Raw genomic sequence first — 21,737 nt, forward strand, 5'->3', positions numbered from 1 at the left:
AGGGGGCACAGTCTACCTGAAGAAGAAAGATCAGAAATATTTAACGAGGAATGAAACGTACGTCGGAAAAGAGGTTAGACGCCATAGAAAGGTGAGTATTCACAATAGACGACAAAAATATTGTCCATATTGAGGCTGAAGCAGATTCTAAGTGCGAAATTATCTGGAAACGAGTAACTGGTCTAAGTGAACTTAACTTAATCACAGAATGTTTTTACCGACCACCCGATTACACCGTAACTGTCGTAGAATGATTCAAAGAAAGTCCGCGCCCAGTAGCGTGGAAATACCACTATCATGTTTAGTTGCAGTTGATGTTGACTTTGACCTACCAAGCTTCGACTGAGACGTCAGTGGATTCACTGTAGCTGGTACGGAGAGACAGTGTTGTGAAGTAGTCCTGGAAACGTTTTCCGTAAACCCACCGAAATCGAAATATTTTAGACCCTGTAACTAGAAACAGACCTGAACCTACCGAGAGTGTTAATATGTAGACAGAGATTGGTGTTCATTTTTCCATCATAGTGCGGGTGATTACTAAAGTTAATATATCCGTTAAGAGAGCTAGGAGAGTAGTTATTCTAAAATAGCAGATAAGTCGTTGTTAGCATCTTAATTAGATAAAGAATGGAAATCACTTATTTCTATTATGATGGATGTAAAGGAATTGTGGACCAAGTTTAAATGACAAAATAACTCTCTGGATAAGTATGTGCAGAGTACGTGGATTAAGGACGGAAAGACCCAGCGTGGGTTAATAACAACATGCGGAAACTGATGCAGAAGCAGAGATTTTAGCACTCTTATATCAAAAGAGAACGTGGATGTATGGACAGCCGAATGTTAGTAGAAGTCCGTGCGTATCTAAAAAGAACGATGAAAGAAGTACACGACAACTTTCACTGTCATACCGTAGTGAAGGGTTTTGCGAAGAATCCGAGAAAATTCTGGTCATTCGTCGTCCAGTTTGGCGTGGCAACAGAAGACAGCGAAAAGAAACCTAATTTAAATTTCCAGTTTAAAAAATCATCCACGCAGGACGATTGTACAGACGTCCCATCATCTGACCGTCACAGAGACACTCGTACGGAGGACACAGAAATAGACACCCTGACGTTGAGAAGTAGCTGAACGCGTTGTAAACAAATAAGTGGCCTGTTATGGGTCCAGTTCAGAGAGTGCTCTATGTCCCTTAATTAGTGTGCATTTAACGAGAATCGCTAACTCAGACCAAAGCCCCAAGTAACTGGAAGAAAGTGCAGGGTGACTCCTACACATTAGAAGGGTATAAGAAAAGACCTACAATATTATGGATCCATATACGTAACATCGGTATACTGAAAAATTCTAGAACTTGATCTAAGTTCTATATACACTCCTGGAAATTGAAATAAGAACACCGTGAATTCATTGTCCCAGGTAGGGGAAACTTTATTGACACATTCCTGGGGTCAGATACATCACATGATCACACTGACAGAACCACAGGCACATAGACACAGGCAACAGAGCATGCACAATGTCGGCACTAGTACAGTGTATATCCACCTTTCGCAGCAATGCAGGCTGCTATTCTCCCATGGAGACGATCGTGGAACGGCTTGCCATGCCATTTCCACCTGGCGCCTCAGTTGGACCAACGTTAGTGCTGGACGTCCAGACCGCGTGAGACGACGCTTCATCCAGTCCCAAACATGCTCAATGGGGGACAGATCCGTAGATCTTGTTGGCCAGGGTAGTTGACTTACACCTTCTAGAGCACGTTGGGTGGCACGGGATACATGCGGACGTGCATTGTCCTGTTGGAACAGCAAGTTCCCTTGCCGGTCTAGGAATGGTAGAACGATGGGTTCGATGACGGTTTGGATGTACCGTGCACTATTCAGTGTACCCTCGACGATCACCAGAGGTGTACGGCCAGTGTAGGAGATCGTTCCCCACACCATGATGCCGGGTGTTGGCCCTGTGTGCCTCGGTCGAATGCAGTCCTGATTGTGGCGCTCACCTGCACGGCGCCAAACACGCATACGACCATCATTGGCACCAAGGCAGAAGCGACTCTCATCGCTGAAGACGACACGTCTCCATTCGTCCCTCCATTCACGCCTGTCGCGACACCACTGGAGGCGGGCTGCACGATGTTGGGGCGTGAGCGGAAGACGGCCTAACGGTGTGCGGGACCGTAGCCCAGCTTCATGGAGACGGTTGCGAATGGTCCTCGCCGATACCCCAGAAGCAACAGTGTCCCTAATTTACTGGGAAGTGGCGGTGCGGTCCCCTACGGCACTGCGTAGGATCCTACGGTCTTGGCGTGCATCCGTGCGTCGCTGCGGTCCGGTCCCAGGTCGACGGGCACGTGCACCTTCCGCCGACCACTGGCGACAACATCGATGTACTGTGGAGACCTCATGCCCCACGTGTTGAGCAATTCGGCGGTACGTCCACCCGGCCTCCCGCATGCCCACTATACGCCCTCGCTCAAAGTCCGTCAACTGCACATACGGTTCACGTCCACGCTCTCGCGGCATGCTATCAGTGTTAAAGATTGCGATGGAGCTCCGTATGCCACGGCAAACTGGCTGACACTGACGGCGGCGGTGCACAAATGCTGCGCAGCTAGCGCCATTCGACGGCCAACACCGCGGTTCCTGGTGTGTCCGCTGTGCCGTGCGTGTGATCATTGCTTGTACAGCTCCCTCGCAGTGTTCGGAGCAAGTATGGTGGGTCTGACACACCGGTGTCAATGTGTTCTTTTTTCCATTTCCAGAAGTGTATATTTGAAACGAAAAAGCTTCTGTCTACAAATCATCATGGAACTGGAAACCATTGTTCGTGCTATACTTAGCTTGCCTTTTTCTAGTACGATGTCCTGTGAACCGTGAGTGAAGAGCAACAGGCAGCTTCAGTAGTCCTTGATTTCCGGAAAGCGTTTGAAACAGTGACTTTTAACGAAGATCCACTCAAACGGAAGAAGTTTCAGGTAGATGAGTGGCTCGAAGACTTCTTATGTAACAGATCCTACTACTTTTGTCCTCGACAGCAAGTGTTCGTCAGAGACCAGACAGAGGATTGATGAGAGTGCCTCAGGGAAGTGTGATAGGTCCTCTCTTATTCTCTGTCTCCATAAATGATTAATGGGTAGGGTGAACAGCCATATGTGGCTGTTGGCTGAGGATGCTGTAGTGCACTGGAAAGTATCGTCGTTAAGTGGCGGTAGAAGGATACAGATGACTTGTATAGCTCACGAGAAGGAACAAATTATTGCGAATAGCGCTATTGCATATGTAAATGATTGGAATAATCACAGCTATTGGTAAGCGTGCCTTTACTTAATTTATCGGACTAGTCCTGTGGCTTTTACTTAACAAGGATTACTGTAAGCGCCCCAGTGAGTCGCCTAGAGAAGTCCCACCAGACCTACAACTGGCAAACGACTACTATCATAATTGAAAACTAATTAAAAACTAAAGCATGGATTTGTCCCCCTGTTGTACTTTGCTGTGAAGTTTACTTATGAATACATTTGCTCATTTGTGTAATTTGTGGGCAGATTACAGAGATGTTCCTAATGGGGCTAGATTCGTGAATGAACTTCATGTGGACACTAAGACTTCATAAAGGAGTACTGTGCAGATGATCAAGCACCGGCTTTTCGCTATGGAATGAACAACAACAGAAGACGTATATGGGAATTAAGGTGAAGTTTTAGAGACGAACCACCCTTGCACTTTTTGTATTTGCTTTGAGTAAACTGAATATCAACTATTGAAGTACGTGATTGTGTGTGCAGTAAATAAAATGTATTTTTTTCTAATGCATTCTCCACATACCTATCTAAAATCTAGCGTTAAGAACTTAATATTTTAGCAACTGTCTCTCTCTTTTAGGCCTCTTTTGCTATTTAAACATACTCGGAGTGAATGATAGACCATGCTGCTCATAATGTAGCACAGTTAGTAACCTTATTTTGATTAGCACAGCCCTTACGTAAATACCTGGCACTTCATAGATGTTAGCTTATCAAGAGCTGTGAGTTTGTACAGGATGCATACCATCATTCTCTTAAGACAGAATTCTAGATTAACTGACCTCCGACCATGAGACTCCTGCAAAAGAATTCTGTGACTTTTACAAACTGCACGCGCTTAATGAGAAAGAATGTAGTTGATGGTAAAATCCCCCTAAATAAGCTCGTATTTTTTGTGTAAAACACATCCCATGGGCCCTCTTAAAACCCGACCCTGTTGATATGTTGCAGTTCTTGTACCATCGTTTTAGGGAGGTATGAGCACCCTGGCAGATAGAACCTACCTTGAGCAGTCACCCAGTGCAGCACTTGACCATTCCACCACGTCGCCACGTCTCACGGCGGCTCTCCGCCGCTCCACAGGTCTTCCATATTTCACTTGCAACGTAAGACTCGTCGTGAGAACGCTTTCTTTCACCCACTGTTACAAGGAAAGGCAGGTAAATGATGTAAATTTATGACTCTTAGGAGGGTGTGCAGGAAAATGCTGCCTCCGAAAATTTTATTCCGTTCTCAATATCGGTTGAGGTTTTACACGTCTTGCATATCACTCTATCGACCTTCCCACTTCAGTGACGCAAGTTACAGGCATCTGCCGCTAGAGCGCTACGTACTTCAGCGTTTAAAATGTCGGTCTGTAATCGACTTCCGAATCCGAAGAGTTCGTCCAGACGTGGAGCACTCTCACCTTCAGCATCACAGTGCCACACTGTATAAGAGCGCCGCGACATCTGCAGTAGTTCGACGCTTTGGGTTCACTGTCGTCGATCATCCTCCACACAGTTCCGACTTGGCCCCGTCTGATTTTCGTCTGTTTCCGCGACTTAAGAAAGACCTTCAAGGAATTCACTTTGATAGGGATGATGTGGTGGAAGCAGAAACGAGGTTGTTGTCCCGTCAACAAAGTCAAACATTCTATAGTGATGGTGTACCAGACTGATCTTTCGTTGCCAGGTTGACTACATTGAGAAATATATATGTTGACATGGAGAATGAAGAAGTAGGATGTTAATAACCTTGCTTTATTTAAAAAACTAAAAAAATAAGAGGCGTTTCTCTTCAGCACAGCCTCGTATTTCCAATCAACCAATATTTGTCTTCTCACTGAACAGTGTGGCTTCCTTTCCAATTTCTCTTGTGATGACCAGCTCCTGCATGTCACCCTTTTCTGTCGTCCCACCTCAACTCCTGTAAATCCGGCCATCTGCTGGTAAGACGGTGTTAGCCTAGTTATTTGAAGTAACTGGATATCTTGAGCATACAAAACGGCAGGTTTGTCCAGTGTAAATCAGACGTTCCCCACTGATCCCGTGCAACATAGCGTAGTAAGCAGACACTGTCAATAATAATCAATTAAATAATACGCGAACACACTTACTTTAGTTTAGTTCATGTATTAAATTCCTTCTCATACTAGCTCAACAATACATACATATACATCCTCCGTTCTTTCACGGCTAATCGGCAAGCACTCCTCTTTCATTCTTTTCATAAGAGAAAACATAGATATCAGAGAAGCTATTCCATGGAGTAAATGGGCGCTCCAAGGAATAATAGGGCTTGAAACTACTTTGCATTGATAATCTTAGTATATTAAAGTTTAGGAATCGGTAAGATAAGAAGACATATTTCGAGATATGCACTGAGTTACATAATTTAAAAATTTCTGAAAATCTCGCGGAGAGACCGCTGCAAGAGACATTACAACCTCTGCATCCCCTATATTACCCTCAAAACTAGATTACAATAACGCCATTATCGCCCCTCTGATCAGCAACCCTGGTGTTCTATTGCACCTTTACAAATATGTCCGCACACATACAAACACCCCAACGCAACTTCTACCAATTGTCTCTGCCAGACAATGTGGTCTGCCCAGATATTTATCCATCCTACCAACGTTAACTCTTCCCGCCCTATCCTACTCCACAGCAGGACTCCTCTGCCACTTTCCCTCTCCATTGATGCATCTCCATTTTGTCTTGTTTCCACTACGCAACCCACACATCAAACAGCCACTCACCTTCTGTCTTTACCACCTTCTTTCCATCATTTACCACATAACAAATTATTGTGGATGCTGTATTGCTGCTCATGGTAATAACTTGATTGTGTCATTACTTATTCTACACGAAACTGATGGTTGACTATTTATTTACGTTTGAAACTAATATTGAAGGCAGAACATATTTTTATATTCCAGAACTATATTTCACCTTTGGCGACGAAGATGGGACTGACACTCATCGAAGCTTCACGTAATTCAGACGAATTGACTCGACTACTAACTTGAGAGTTTTATAGTAATGCAAGTCTCCAGGGAATAGTGAGATCGTAACTATATTTTAATATTTGATTCTATCTTTTGTGAGTAATTTTGATGTTTTTGTGAGTTTTCCCGTGGTTTTTGAGCTGTCGAAAAGAAAAAAAAAAACAAAACAAAAACAACATGGCAGCTTAATTGAATGCTTGTGACTCCTCATGGTTGTGTCACAGTGCCCTTGAAGTACATCATGTGTACTGGTAGTTTACGTCACTGATTATATCTGCTCAACTGCATTTGAAAGAGGTCTTGGATGTTCGATTTCTGACTATGTTACGATGCAATGTGGCATTCCTATTTTGTGAATGATCCGGATGTATTTAATTAACCATCAACACCACTATTAATTTGTGTGAATGGAGATTTTGTAGGTTTTGCAACTAATGATCCATCATAGACACACCCAACTTTGAAGTAGTTGCAGTACGGCGCATTTTTTAAACAAAGGGCTGTGACCATTTAACAATGGAAATAATGATGACAAATCTTGATACACGATGTACAGAACTATAGGAAGCAATAATTCTTTAATAAAAGCTATGACTAATGGTATACAATAAAAGTCAGGTAACGTATGATGAAAAGAAGCCCTTATAGCTGGTTACATTCATCAACACTAACACATCACTTGTGTCAGTCACATGAAGCCAAGAGACTACTCCTGTTACGGAATCGCCAATCATAGCACCGCTGCCGTGATCACCCTGTAAGTAAAAAGATGCTTTAGTCCACACTGTTGCAGATGCAGACATCGAAGCATTAATTTACGAATAATCGTAATAGACTAATCACAGTATATTTAGATAAATACGCAAGCACAGAGTCACAGTCAGTGTTCAAGTCGTCAGCACGAGAAGAAGTAAGGAAAAGAGAAGTTTCTAAGAACTATGCAGCCCTCCACCTGTTACTTGACGAAATGTAGTCATACAGCCCTAAAGTACTAGCCACTTTTTGTCTAATTAGTGACTGCGCAACAATTCGAAGTGAAGGCACTATCTTTTAAGTTTTCAGACTGGGTAAGATAGTGGCTTTTATACACAGTAAGCAGGTAATTACAGTCTAATTCAAGTTGTGACGGCCTTAAAAACGGTCTGTATTGGAAGAAAGCTTAGGGAGTACTGATGCTTAGTTGGACATTAGTCTTCAAGGTGGCTTCGCCACTAGAGAAGAGTCGACGTGATACCGTAAGATGAGATTTGCGAAAATGAAGAAGAGTTTTGGTAAGCGAAATCTGTTCTACATCTACATCTATATACTCCGAATGTCATCTTAGCATGCGTGGCAGAGGATCCTTCTTGTTCCCCTTCCCTGTTTTTGTCAAGAATGGAGAGCAGGAAGATTGAATGTTGGTAAGCCTCAGGATGAGCTCGGCACACTCTCAAATTTTGACTTCATGGACATTTGCGAAATACAGGGTGAGACATCTAACGTTACCGCTGGATATATTTCGTAAACCACATCAAATACTGACGAACCGATTCCACAGACCGAACGTGAGGAGAGGGGCTAGTGTAACTGTTTAATACAAACCATACAAAAATGCACGCAAGTATGTTTTTTAACACCAACCTACGTTTCTTGAAATGGAACCACGTTATTTTTTTTAGCACTTCTGAACATATTAACAAGTACGTAATCAGTGCCGTTTGTTGCATTGTAAAATGTTAATTATATCCGGACATATTATAACCTAAAGTTGACGCTTGAAACCTCCGACGTTCAGTTGCGTGTTGTAACAAACACGGGCCACGGTCGGCGAGCAGCATCTGCAGGGACATGTTTACGATGACGACCGCGTTTACGAGTGTGGCTGTAGTGCACTGTTGTGGTTTGGTCTACCTGTCGCAGTGTCCGCATGTAGCGCTTGCTGCTATTGTTATTCTGCATTCGTCTCCGCACGCTTCCCAAGTGTAGTACACCGTGTTACCAGACGTCTGTGATAGTGTAGTGTTGTAGGAACTGAGACCATGGTGTATTGGAACTCTGAATAGGCGGAGATGATACTCATCTATGGCGAGTGTCGACGAAATGCAGCTGAAGCCTGCAGGGTGTATGCAGAACGGTAGCCGGACAGAGAGCATCCAACGTGCCGCACATTGCAAAACATCTATCGCCAACTGTATGCAACAGGTATGGTCGTAGCACGCAAACGGGTCCGTAACAGGCCCGTCACAGGAGAAGCGGGTGCAGTTGGTGTGTTAGCTGCTGTTGCCATGAACCCACACATAAGTACACGGGACATTGCGAGAGCCGGTGGACTGAGTCAAAGTAGTGTCATGTGCATACTGCATCGTCACCAGGCGGCCGGAGTGGCCGTGCGGTTCTAGGCGCTACAGTGTGGAACCGAGCGACCGCTAGGTCGCAGGTTCGAATCCTGCCTCGGGCTTAGATGTGTGTGATGTCCTTAGGTTAGTTAGGTTTAATTAGTTCTAAGTTCTAGGCGACTGTTGACCTCTGAAGTTAAGTCGCATAGTGCTCAGAGCCATTTGAACCATTTTGCATCGTCACCGCTTTCACCCGTTTCATGTGTCGCTACATCAGCAATTACATAGTGATGACTTTAATTATCGAGTGCAATTCTGTCAATGGGCATTAACAGAGAATGCGTTGCAGTTCCACCTGTTTACCGATGAAGCGGGTTTCACAAACCACGGGGCAGTGAATCTACGGAACATGCATTAGTCTACTGGTCAGTGGCAATCCTCGCTGGCTCAGACATGTAGAGCGACAGCGACCGTGGACTGTAAATGTATGGTGCGGAATCATTGGCGACCACCTCATTGGTCCTCACTTCATTGCAGGGGCCCAAACAGCTGCAACATACATCGCGTTTCTACAGAATGATCTGCCACTGTGCCTGAAAATGTCCCACTGGAAACGCGTCGACGTATGAGTTATCAGCATGATGGTGCACCTGCACATTCCGCAATTAACACTAGGCTGACCCTTGACAGGATGTTCGACGGCGTTTCGTAGGACGTGGCCAGCCCGTTCTCCTGATCTTACACCTCTGGATTTCTTTCTGTGGGGTACGTTAAAGGAGAATGTGTACCGTGATGTGCCTACAACCCCAGAGGATATGAGACAACGTATTGTGGCAGCCTGCGGCACCATTACACCAAATGTACTGCGGCGTGTACGACATTCATTACGCCAGAGATTGCAATTGTGTGCAGCAAATGATGGCCACCACATTGAACAACTATTGGCCTGACATTTCGGGACACACACTGTTCCACTCCGTAATTGAAAACGGAAACCACGTTTGTACGTGTACCTCACCCCTCACGGTAATGTACATGTGCGTCAGTGAAAAAGACCAATAAAAAGGTGTTAGCATGTGGACGTAATGTGCTGTTCCAGCCTCTTCTGTAGCTAAGGTCCACCACCGTTCGCTTTGAATCCCTACGTAATTCGGTGCTCTCCGATAAACACGATCGGACTGCGGAGGAATGGTACTCAAAAACTAACAAAACTAACATAGTTCCATTTAAAAAAACGTAGGTTGGTGTTAAAAAACATATGTCCGTGCATATTTTTGTGGTTTGTATTAACCAATTACACTAGCCCCTCTCCTCATGTTCGGTCTGTGGAATCGATTCGTCAGTATTTGATGTGGTATACGAAGTATATCCAATGTTAGGTGACTCAGCCTGTATATGTAGGAGGAAGCAATATGTTTGTTGAAACCGTGGTCCACTGCCAGTCCTCAGAGCCGGAGAAGCGAGCACTGAACAACATACACCCATCACTCAGTGCCAATTGTATACAAGTCTATACCAACACCCCCAGAGTATAAGTCTGGACCTGTCAACTTTTTCGTTAGCCCTAGCACAAGATACACCTAACGAGTAAGTCTTCACCCGTGCCACAAGGGTATGTATTCCGAAATGCAGGCTTGAGTGTGATAGATGTTAAGCTTTTATTTACTCACACTGAAACTCCTAAGAAGCCTATGTTCGTATTTATTAAGCAGTTATTGTCATCTTATGCAGCTAGAATGAAATTATATTATGATTATACGTGATGACCGCCTCCATAACTGAGTGGTCAGTGCAGTGGATTGCCATGCAATAGACCTAGGTTAGATTCCCTGCCGCAACATAGATTTTCTCCACCCAGAGACTGGGTGTTGTTTTCTCATCATCATAACATCCACAGCGACACGCAAATCGCCTGTGTGTCGTCAACTAAAAGATTTATACCAGACAGCCGAGCTTTCTGAGTTATTATTATTATATTGAATTGCGGACTACAATGTTCATAGAATGTCATAATGTTAGAAGCAAATTATGAAGTTTACGTATCACTGCATTTTGGACATGACAGAGGGCCATAGACACGGGTTCACAGGTAGATGCCGTGTTTCTTGACTTCCGCAAGGCGTTCAATACAGTTCCCCACAGTCGTTTAATGAACAAAATAAGAGCATATGGACTATCAGACCAATTGTGTGATTGAATTGAAGAGTTCCTTCACAAGAGAACGCAGCATGTCATTCTCAATGGAGAGAAGTCTTCCGAAGTAGAGTGATTTCAGGTGTGCCACAGGGGAGTGTCATAGGACCGTTGCTATTCACAATATACATAAATGACCTGGTGGATGACATCGAAAGTTCACTGAGGCTTCTTGCAGATGATGCTGTGGTGTATCAAGAGGTTGTAACAATGGAGAATTGTACTGAAATGTAGGAGGATCTGCAGCGAATTGACGCATGGTGCAGGGAATGGCAATTGAATCTCAATGTAGGCAAGTGTAATGTGCTGCGAATACATAGAAAGATAGATCCCTTATCATTTATCTAAAAAATAGCAGGTCAGCAACTGGAAGCAGTTAATTCCATAAATTATCTGGGAGTACGCATTAGGAGTGATTTAAAATGGAATGATCATATAAAGTTGATCGTCGGTAAAGCAGATGCCAGACTGAGATTCATTGGAAGAATCCTAAGGAAATGTAATCCGAAAACAAAGGAAGTAGGTTACAGTACGCTTGTTCGCCCACTGCTTGAATACTGCTCAGCAGTGTGGGATCCGCACCAGATAGGATTGATAGAAGAGATAGAGAAGATCCGACGGAGAGCAGCGCGCTTCGTTACAGGATCATTTAGTAATCGCGAAACCGTTACGGAGATGATAGATAAACTCCAGTGGGAGACCCTGCAGGAGAGACGCTCAGTAGCTCAGTACAGGCTTTTGTTAAAGATTCGAGAACATACCTTAACCGACGAGTCAAGCAGTATATTGCTCCCTCCTACGTATATCTCGTCGAGAGACCATGAGGATAAAATCAGAGAGATTAGATCCCACACAGAAGCATACCGACAATCAAATACGAGACTGGAATAGAAAGGAGAACCGATAGAGGTACCCAGGGTACCCTCCGCCACACCCCGTCAGGGGGCTTGCGGAGTATGGATGTAGATGTAGATGTAGATGTAGACGCAGTCATCTACGCAGAACTTGTGGTGACAGTGTTTGCCGTAGTGGTTAGGAGAAGTGCAGAACGACTAGGTCACGCCAGGGGTAGGAACAGGGTTCCACGCTGGCTGGGAAGGAGGGGTGAGGCAGCGACATAGACCCCCTGTCAGCGAAGAAATTGATGCCCGAAGGTCCACAGGAATTTAGGAAATAAGTCGGAATGGATGTATCTTGTTTTGAAAAGCTGCCATCGATTTACATGAAGGGATTAGTGCAAATGACACAATAGTAAGGGATCAGCACATGGTTTACGCACGTTTATCGTGCCTGCGTCACTCGTATGTTCCACTTTTTTTTTTATCTCGGCATACTAGTGCGATCGCAAAAAAGCAAAACGGCTTTTATAGTCCTCACTGGTCGCGGACGGCACACCTGCACTGACTCTTGTGGTTATTCTTTCAAGACGACACTATCTGGCATTCTGAAATAATACAAAAGATGCATTCCGATCAAACACGTTAGATGCACATTTTTGTAAAACATATAAACGCTCAATGAAACATTTGGAGAAGTAACTCATTATGATACAGCGTATCTAGGGGATCACATATTCATCTTTGTTCTCTATGTGCCTAAATAAGCAAGCTTATACTTCATTTGCCCTCTCCTTTTTCACAATAAAAATTTTTCCTAACGGCAACACAAGAAAGAGAATTTTCAGTTGATTTATTACTGTATTAATAAAAAGTTACTCAGCGGGAAGTGTGGGCTGGAGAGATCATCCTTGATGACTTATTCTTCTAAGATCGGATGTAAGGATAAAAGGAAAACACTTTATTTATTACACATTCAGTTAGGCTTGGGCACTCAATGGGTCCTTTAGCCTGCTGTCTTTGGTGATGTCTGTCTGCTGTGCATGGTGAGACGCGTCTAGGCTGTTATGTGTGACTGCTTCCTCGTGTTATGACAGATTGCCTATGGGGGGTTAAGCGTTATTGACTTCGGTACTCAATACTTGTGCCATCTTGCAGGGTTTAACGTTCCTACCGATTCTAACCGTCGAACTTCGTCCCTAAGGGCATCGATTTTGTCAAACATTCGTCGAGCCTTGTCATGGACCTTCTCTTGTATAGTTGTCTCGTGGAGTGTGGTGCGGATGTCGACGTTTCTTGTCCACCATGGAGCTCCTGTGGTCCATCGATGGCAAATGTTTTCAGCGGCTGGAGTTTGTTGTAGTTGGAGGCGCACGTAGTTCCCCACAAGGTGGAGCCGTATAACATTGTGAGTTCCACCGTTGCCTTATACAACTGAAGTTAAGTCTTAGGGTTGAGACCCTTACTCTTCAGGAACGGAATCAATGACCTGGCCATCTTCTGGGCTGCCGTCTTCTTTTTTGTCAAGGTAGACATCGAGGTACTTCACTCCCGGCGACCAAGGGACAAATTGATCAGCTATTTGGAGTCTGTCGTTCAGAACTGGTTTCCTCCGTGTGAACATAACGGCTGTCGTCTTTGTCGGGTCGATCGCTATCTTATTTTGCAGCACCCAGCTTCCCATTACAGCAAGTTGCCGTCGCATCTTAGCTATTAGCTGGTGCAAGTGCCGTCCAGTTGTAAGAACTGCGGCATCGTCCGCATAAAAAACTCGCCGTAACAAGGGGGACAGTTGGGATGTCATTTACGTATAAGTTGAAAAGCAGAGGCGAAATGACAGAGGCCTGCGGAATTCGAAGTAAGAAGAATTTATTCATCTTACATTCCCAGACCTGCTGTCGCCACTTGGCCACTCTCCTGTGCAGTGCTCGTGTTATGATGTGTGTTTCTCGTCGATCTATTGGGTTTCCATAGCGCAGCCAACGTCCCCTGCTCTTGTTTCTCTGTATCTTCAGTTCATGAAGTAGAGACGGGAAATCGTCGAAAGCTACTACAGGGTAGACCGTGTGAGTAGTTGCGCTGTTTGGCTACATTTATCTTATGCGTCAAAGTTTGTACGGCGATGTCGATGGCTTCCGGTGTTGAAACGTCCTGTGTCAGGTGGATATTGTAGTCAAGCTATGTCCGAAATTGACCCCAGTTCAGAGATTGTGAGGTGGGGGACGGAAGGTTGGCCGCTGCGTTTTCCACTATGCTGAGAACAGGTCGGTGGTCAGACGAAAGATGGTCGACGGTGCGGAGCTGGAGGTTCGTCCCAATGTTTTTGATGAAAGCAATATCTAGGACGTCCGCTTCTTGCCGATCGAAGTACGGAATCCGTGTGGGCTCTCGTGGACCATGGACTGTGAAGCCCAGTTCTTCTTCCACGGCAATCAAAGTTCGTCCACGAGGGTTCGTAAGCTTGGAATTCCGCTCTACGAGCTTGCTGTTGAGGCCACCTCCTAGGCAGATTTTGTCAAAAGTGGTGAAGATACTCCATAGGTCGTCTGGCACCAGGTTTTTACCGGGGAGGTTGTACGCCGCGATGAAAGTGATGTTGCCTGCCGCCGATCGAACCCTTACTGCTGATGCCTCCAGATGTTGGAGTGCTTCATGATAGTGCCACAGTTTCCTTTTAAGCAGAACTGCGGTCCCTTCACCTCGTTGGCCTTGTCTGCCTACAGACGTACATGTTACGAAATCTGAGCTCAGTTGTTGGACGAAGATGCGTCTCAGATACAAGTGCGATGTCGATTTTGTGACGTTGTAATTCTGTTTTCTTGTGTTTCATTCCGTTGGCGTTCCATATACAGATTTTCAGGTTTCTCGTGGTACTAGGGCGATCCATCTTAAGGTGTTCCAAAGGCCTTCAATACACTTACGATTAAATAAAGTTTCTGATTCCGGTCGGCGTGGTGATGCTGCTTGGGCGTATTAATAATGCTGGCGGTGCTTTCGAGGTGGGCGTGCTCCAGGAGGGGGCTGTGTTACTGGCTGCCGTGTCGCCGCTGGCTGTTGTTGTGGTGTTTGCTGACGGTGGGGCGGATGGTGTGGCGTCAGGTTGGAGTTCCGTATTACACGAGACCTCCGTTGAGGGGGCTGCGGGGAAGACCGTTGTCTGTATTTCCTGAGCAGTTCCTGGTACCTCTGGCAGCCACGCCATGTGGCAGGATGGTCCTTTTCACAGTTAGCACATTTCGGTGGAGCCCCTCTGGGATGAGTACATGCTGAAGATCTGTGTTGCCCTCCAAATCGAACGCAGCGAGCACGCAAGCTGCAATAATTAGCTGTATGTTCGAATCTCTGGCAGTGGCGATATTGAACAGGTCCATCTTGTCTGTTGTAGGTTTCAATAACGACTTTAGTATATGGAAGGCATTTGATGTCGTAATCTTGTATAGTTTTCCTTTTGGGCTGGCAACGTGACACAATAAGTAGCAGGAGGTCGTACTTCCTTGGTGCTGTCGTCTAGATTTTTCAACTGGTGGACGTTGATGACAAAAAAAACCTTTTCTATCACTGAGTCTTTCAATTCTCCTCCATAACTCAGGCAGGTAGACGTTTGACAACCACTTTGAGGTCCTTGTCGTCTGCAGTCTGATGGGTAAAAAAGTGGATGTCACTCGGCGGAGAGAAATTGATGGCCCTTCGTTGATCTTCATAGGAGTCAAAGTGATATTTGATCCTGTCTCGTTGGTAGATGGCCTCAAGACTGCCGTCAATATTCGCTTTCAGTGCCTTGTCGAGTTCCATGTAGTTCTTAGTATAGTAAATAGTAACGGGCGGGACTTTGCTTAGTGAGTTCGGCCAGAGCCATCTGTCCCCTCTTTATCTGCTTCGAGATTGACGTCACTCGCCTGGTCCATGCAATATGGAGCCGCATTACAGTTGGAAGTTTTCAGCTCTTATGGACGTTGTCGCTTCCGAGAGTTGTTGTTCTTAGGTGAAGCGTTGAGTCGTTTTCTTTGGCGAACTAGTGTAAAATCGCCCTCTCCGTCGGTGGGCTGCACGGTCCAAACTTCTTCAGAGGAGACACCCTCCATTTCGTCGTCATCTTCTGGTGGAGAAAATTGTTTCAGGTCGTCTACTTGTTCGTCAGGCAGTGAAGTAGGAACTGTACTAGTGCGGTTGTCGTATACTTCCTGAGTGCAGAATAGTGTGTTGTATTTCACGTCTTAGTTCCCGTTGTTGCCGATCTTTCTGTGTTATCTGATGTCTGTCGTCATAGGGGTTTGACGTATGTTGTCCTCCGTTCTGTATTCGTATAGTGCTCCTACTGGTCCTGTCCTCATCATGTTGCCTGTCAGAATCCATTGTCGTTGCAGGGGTCGTCGCCATTGTATCCGTCCTGTGGGGAGCGGCCGACGGGGCACGCCCCACCGACCGGCCACCGAGGTGGCTGGCACGGACGCGCGCGCTACGTTGTCCTCACTCATCGGCATCGCGCGCTCCACTGCAGCATAAACTGTCTGCTAACATCGAAGCTTCACCCGCTCTTTCGCTAGATGGCAGGCCGTCTACACCTCTTATACGTTAAGTACGTCGTGTACTATCGACTTTACAGTCTCCTGTGAGCGCCTCGGCGCCTGGGCCACTATTAGAAACTTACGTTCAAGACTCATGATTGTATTAATCCAGATATTCTCCTCCATAACTGTAAACACTACTGAACAGTTGATACAACAAGTTCATGGTCTTCAACTTATTTTCTAAGGTGTCAGGCAAATCCAACACCTTCCATGAAAACCCTGACATGATAAATCCGGCAGTATGTCACACAGCTCCAAATAAATCCTGACATTAAATTAACCAAAGTAATACGATCAACGAGTGAGCAAATGGAATACCGCAGACTAACACAAGAACGCATAAATGCATGTCATACCTTCCGTCTCTGAAACTGACGCAGTTCCGAGGGGAGAAACGAGAGCAGAATCGTGTAGACTAGGAGGCCCTACGATAAGGGACGGACACCCACGTCGTCAAAACCACGCCCCAGCCCATGTTAAAAGATAAAGCCCTCCAGAAGAAAAGTATAGATCTTACGATAACACTAAAAGGGCCACACCAGCTGCAAGTTTTAGCGTGAGACTTTTTCGCGTCTCTGTTACGTTGCAAACGTTAAAAACATTGCCCCACCACGAAAAGTATAACGTTTCTCATTGGATGGACAGAATTTTGTAGGCGGAGCTTGAGGTTAACATTGATACCCTGATTGGTCAGATTAAAACACAGCCAACTAGTTTTTTTTAAACTAACTTCGGTAAATTGTAATAAGGAGAAGTTAGGAGGGAGTTGCTTCCGAGATGGCGAGGTGCGTGGAGCTGTGCCGCCCGCCGCCCCCTGACACTGCCTAACCAACGACAAGGTAATGAATGCACCCGATGCTGCATGAGAGTGCATAAGCCTTCACTCAGAACTGCAGTCTCATCAGTTACACCCCTTTTTGCGTAATACTAGTGTCGATCGTCAATTAAATCTCATGGTATTCACATTTGCTACGTGAAGTAAAAATCTGAAACGCGATGATTTTTCTGTTATATTATTATTGAGAAGCCACATCAGCCACTGTAATTTACGACAAGTTAGATAAGTAATTAAAGATAATTGACGGTCACTGTAGACCATTTTGATAGTTTTCTCTTTTGTGAAACTTAACTTTAACCTAGATTATAGATGTGATATGGCGTAGGTCATCCTTCGATCCATTGTAGAACTTGGAAACCCATTTAGGGAATATTAGTTCACATTTTTGTTGAACGCAGTCGGTTTTTATCATCCTTTTTTCAAATATTTCCTTTCATCAATAGTGCAATTTATAAACAATGATTTGTGAGTAGAATAAAATTTCCAATGATTAACTTAACTGCTTTTTCGATGTTATTTTACCATCTAACTAAGAATAGGAAACCCTTGAACCCCTTCCACTAAATTTAGTTAGTATTAAGATTCCTTTACAGAGAGTGCAGTGGAGCTGACGCTGGAATCATTAAGTATTTGATTATGTTATCGCTAGTCTCACTGAACTCTTCTGAACTCTACATGTCATGTGTGGTCTGGCGTCTCCTCACCAGCGACAGCTCCCAGGTTCAAACTAGTCAATTCCCTAAAAAAACGCTCAAAACGTTGTTGCGCAAAAGTGATAGGGAGACACGACTTAGAACTAACAGACACGACGCAGAATGTTAGAATTTATGAGTGAAAGAAGTGTCCATCCGTTCTATCACATAGCGAAAGAATAGCAATCTTATTAGAATGGTGCTAGATGCAAGTTCGATCCCATTAAAGATGATGGTTCAAATGGCTCTGAGCACTATGGGACTCAACTGCTGTGGTCATTAGTCCCCTAGAACTTAGAACTACTTAAACCTAACTAACCTAAGGACATCACACACATCCATGCCCGAGGCAGGATTCGAACCTGCGACCTTAGCAGTCGCACGGTTCCGGACTGCGCGCCTAGAACCGCGAGACCACCGCGGCCGGCCATTAAAGATGATATATATATATATATAGAAGCAGTAAATAACAGCAATCCTTTCACTCATAGTAACGTTAACAGATAAACGTCTTAAAATTTCGGCAAGAGACAGGACATAATTATGTTTGAAATATAGGGAAATTAAAATGGACTATGATACGTAGGGCGAAGATACAAGTAACAGCTACATACTATGTATTACTTTGATATACAAATCTGCCTGCCCACCGTGCCCTCTCAAACATTGACCTTGCCCAGCTTGTGAAACGCAATACAATGAGGTGAGAAAAGTCAGGCGACGCCTCCCAGTATCGTGTGGGGCTTCGTTTTGCAGAGTGTAGTGCAGCAGCTCCACTTGGTATGGGCTCAACAAACCTCTGGAAGTTCCCTGCACAAATAATTACTCCAGCTGCTTCTGCAGCCAACCATTATTGGGAAGTGTCGTAGGTTCAGGAATTTCTGCACTAATTGACATTTCGATTGTGTTCCATAAATGTTGGATGGGATTCATGTCGAGCCATCTGGTGGCTCGAATTATCCAGCATGTTCTTCAAACCTATCCACCTGGTGGCATGGAAAACTACCACTGATAAAAATTCTATGGTTGTTTGGGAACACTAGGTCCAAATGGTGTCCGAGTAGTCGAACCTAACCATTTCCAGTCAGTGTTTGGAATACTTGTATTTTTCTTTCTTTCTTTCTTTTTCGGGCTTTTGTCCCTCTCCAACGTGGGGTCGGCTATGTTATAGAGGATTTGGCAGTGTTAATTGCAGAGAGTGGCCGGATGCCCTTCCTGCCGCCACCCCAAACCCCCCAGGACGGAAGTGGTGTACCCCAGCTGTCTGTGTCTAGTGTAAGTCGTGAAACAGCGCGAACGTTTTCAAATGTCTGTGTTCGTGTAACTGAGACGGAACTTGGGGACCAGCCCGGTATTCACCTAGCGGGATGTGGAAAACCGCCTAAGAACCACATCCTGGCTGGCCGGCATACCGGCCCTCGTCGTTAATGCGCCAGGCGGATTCGATCCGGGGACGGCGAGCCCACCCGAGTACAGGAAACAGCGCGTTAGCGCTCTCGGCTATCCTGGCGGATAGATGGGAATGTTTGTATACACTTTACTCAATACATACAAGGTCTGGTATCTGTACGGTAAATTAGCAAAAAATATTTTATTATATCACGGCAAAAAGTTTGAAAATTATAGATTTCAATGTGAAACTGTGAAAAATTACACGAAAAATGTGGACTTGCGTGAGTATTATGTGGTATGCAATTTATCGTATAACTGTGCCATACGAATGTGTTATTTTATCTTGACAAAAAGTGCTCACTTTTGAACATAATAAAGCCTCTATCTCGAGTACGAACTTCGTAAATAATGTTGAGTCTTATAACATTTCAAGAGAAATTATGGTGCACAGGTACGTTCGTGAAGAGGTATTTGCTTGTCCTTCTCAGTCTTTGGTCCTTACAGTGTAGAGTCGGGGTACATGAAGTATAGTCATTCACAAAACAACAAAAAAAGTCTAAGACAATAGAGTAAATTCTTACTTTCTTTGCAACGCTGTGTAATTTTGAGACGTGAGCCTCTGCTGGGAGTACTTATTCATATTTCGTATTTCTCTGGCATATTTACATTATGCTATAGGTATATGGTGTGAAATAAGATTAATAGAGATAACGTCGCAAGTTAATTGGTTACGTTCCATTTAAGCAAACTTCACACGATTATCATCACCAGCATGCATAGTGCATTTTTGGCAACCTGGGCCCATGGCTTCGTGGGGTCTGCGTCAGACTCGCTTGTTATCATCAGCTCTTGCCAACTGAAATCGGGACACATGTGACCAGGCCACGGTTTTCCAGTCGTCTAGGGACCAACTCATATGGTGACGAGCCGCTGAGAGGCGCTGCAGGCGAATGTTATGCTGTGAGGAAAGGTACTTGGGTCGGTCGTCTGCTTGCATAGGCAAATTTCGCCTCACTTTCGCTATGGATACGTTCTTCTTACGTCCCGCACCAATTTCTACAGTTATTTCGGACAGTGCGTCTTGTCTGTTAGCACTGGCAACTCTATGCAAACGCCGCTGCACTCGGCGCTAAATGATGGCAGTCTTACACTGCGTTGTCCGTCGTCCATGAATGGCTACATATGGTCTCCAGGTAGCTGAACTTAACCATTTACAGTCAACCAGCCTTTCAGTTAGACCAGAGAAACCAGCCCATGTAAACACAGCCCACACCATTGTGGAGAATCTACCAGCTTTAACAGTGCCTTGTTGACAACTGAGTCCATGGCTTCCTGGGGTCTGCACCACTCTCAAATCCTGCCTTCAGCTATTAACAACTGGCACAGCTGAAGGCATGGGGAAACTTCAGCCATTATACTTTCTGAGGACAGGAAGCTCTTCTGTCTGCTTGAATGTTGATGGTATCCTCCTTGATACAACATTTTGGAGGTAAAATAGATTCGGATCTCCAAGCAGTAATTTCTCAGGAAGATTTCATTAAAAAAAAAAAAGAAAGCAGATTGACACAGAATAGATAGATTACAAATAGACAGGTTGCAGTTAGATGTAGTTGTCATCAGTGAAGAACTGCCACGGCAGGAGAAACAAGGTTTATGGTTAAGTGAGTGGTAATTATCAACTGTAGACAAAATAGGGGTAAGGTGGATTACGCTTGCTCAGGATAGACTTGGGTGGAGTGCTGCATTACATTAGATATAACACTGTAGACCACGATGACAAATCGCGTGACATGGCTACAAGAATAAACTGCGGCTGAAATTAAACTGACGTAGGACAATAATGATGGACTGAGACGTCGACATATACATCTCTACCCTGCAAGCAGATGTTCGAGTTTCTTTATCCATTAGCGCAAAGCATTTGGGAAGAAAGGTACGTAATTAATTTAAGTATTTGAGACTGTTCTATGTTTGCTGCTGATGGTACGTACATTCAGAATAACAGTTCGTTGTGAATGAAACTACTCGTAGCATCCTGACTCATGACACTGAAGTGAGACGTGGCGCACTGTAATTTGTTTGGACAAACGATCGAATATAGCGGGGTTTCAACTGACAACACAACATTTTAGCACAAACGATTTCATCAGTATGGACTTCAACTCTATCCTTGAAAGCATTAGAAGTAGGAGAGCAACACGTGCTCGACCACGGCAAGGACAATATTTTTCGCAATTATCGCTAATTTCACAATGGATAGCAACAAAGAAATGGAAGATTGAGCTTCTTATGACGTCATTTCATTGTCATTATGTGTGGTACTAGCACTGTAATGATGCATTACGTGGACAGACGATGGTATACGCATACACACACACAAACACACACACACACACACACACACACACACACACTCACACACTCACACACACACTCACACACTCACACACACACACACACACACACACACACACACATACACTCACACACATGCGCGCACGCGCGCACACACACACAGACTAATAAGCCAGAACAACATGACCACCTACCTAATACCAGGTTTGTCCGTCTTTGGTATGGATAACAGCAGCGACGCATTGGAGG

General features: G+C 44.7%; 1 protein-coding gene across 1 annotated transcript in view; it reads right to left on the reverse strand.

Moving 5' to 3' along the window:
- Positions 1–6,860: 6,860 nt before the first annotated feature.
- Positions 6,861–21,737, reverse strand: part of LOC126285061 (coagulation factor IX-like) — a 106,840-nt gene continuing 91,963 nt past the window's right edge. Inside the window, exon 8 of the mRNA XM_049984386.1 lies at positions 6,861–7,054. Coding sequence (XP_049840343.1) covers positions 6,914–7,054 — 141 coding nt within the window. The 3' untranslated portion in view covers positions 6,861–6,913. The remainder of the gene's footprint in view (positions 7,055–21,737) is intronic.

This window comes from Schistocerca gregaria, chromosome 1 (assembly GCF_023897955.1).
Source record: "Schistocerca gregaria isolate iqSchGreg1 chromosome 1, iqSchGreg1.2, whole genome shotgun sequence".
Taxonomy (NCBI): Eukaryota; Metazoa; Arthropoda; class Insecta; order Orthoptera; family Acrididae; genus Schistocerca; species Schistocerca gregaria.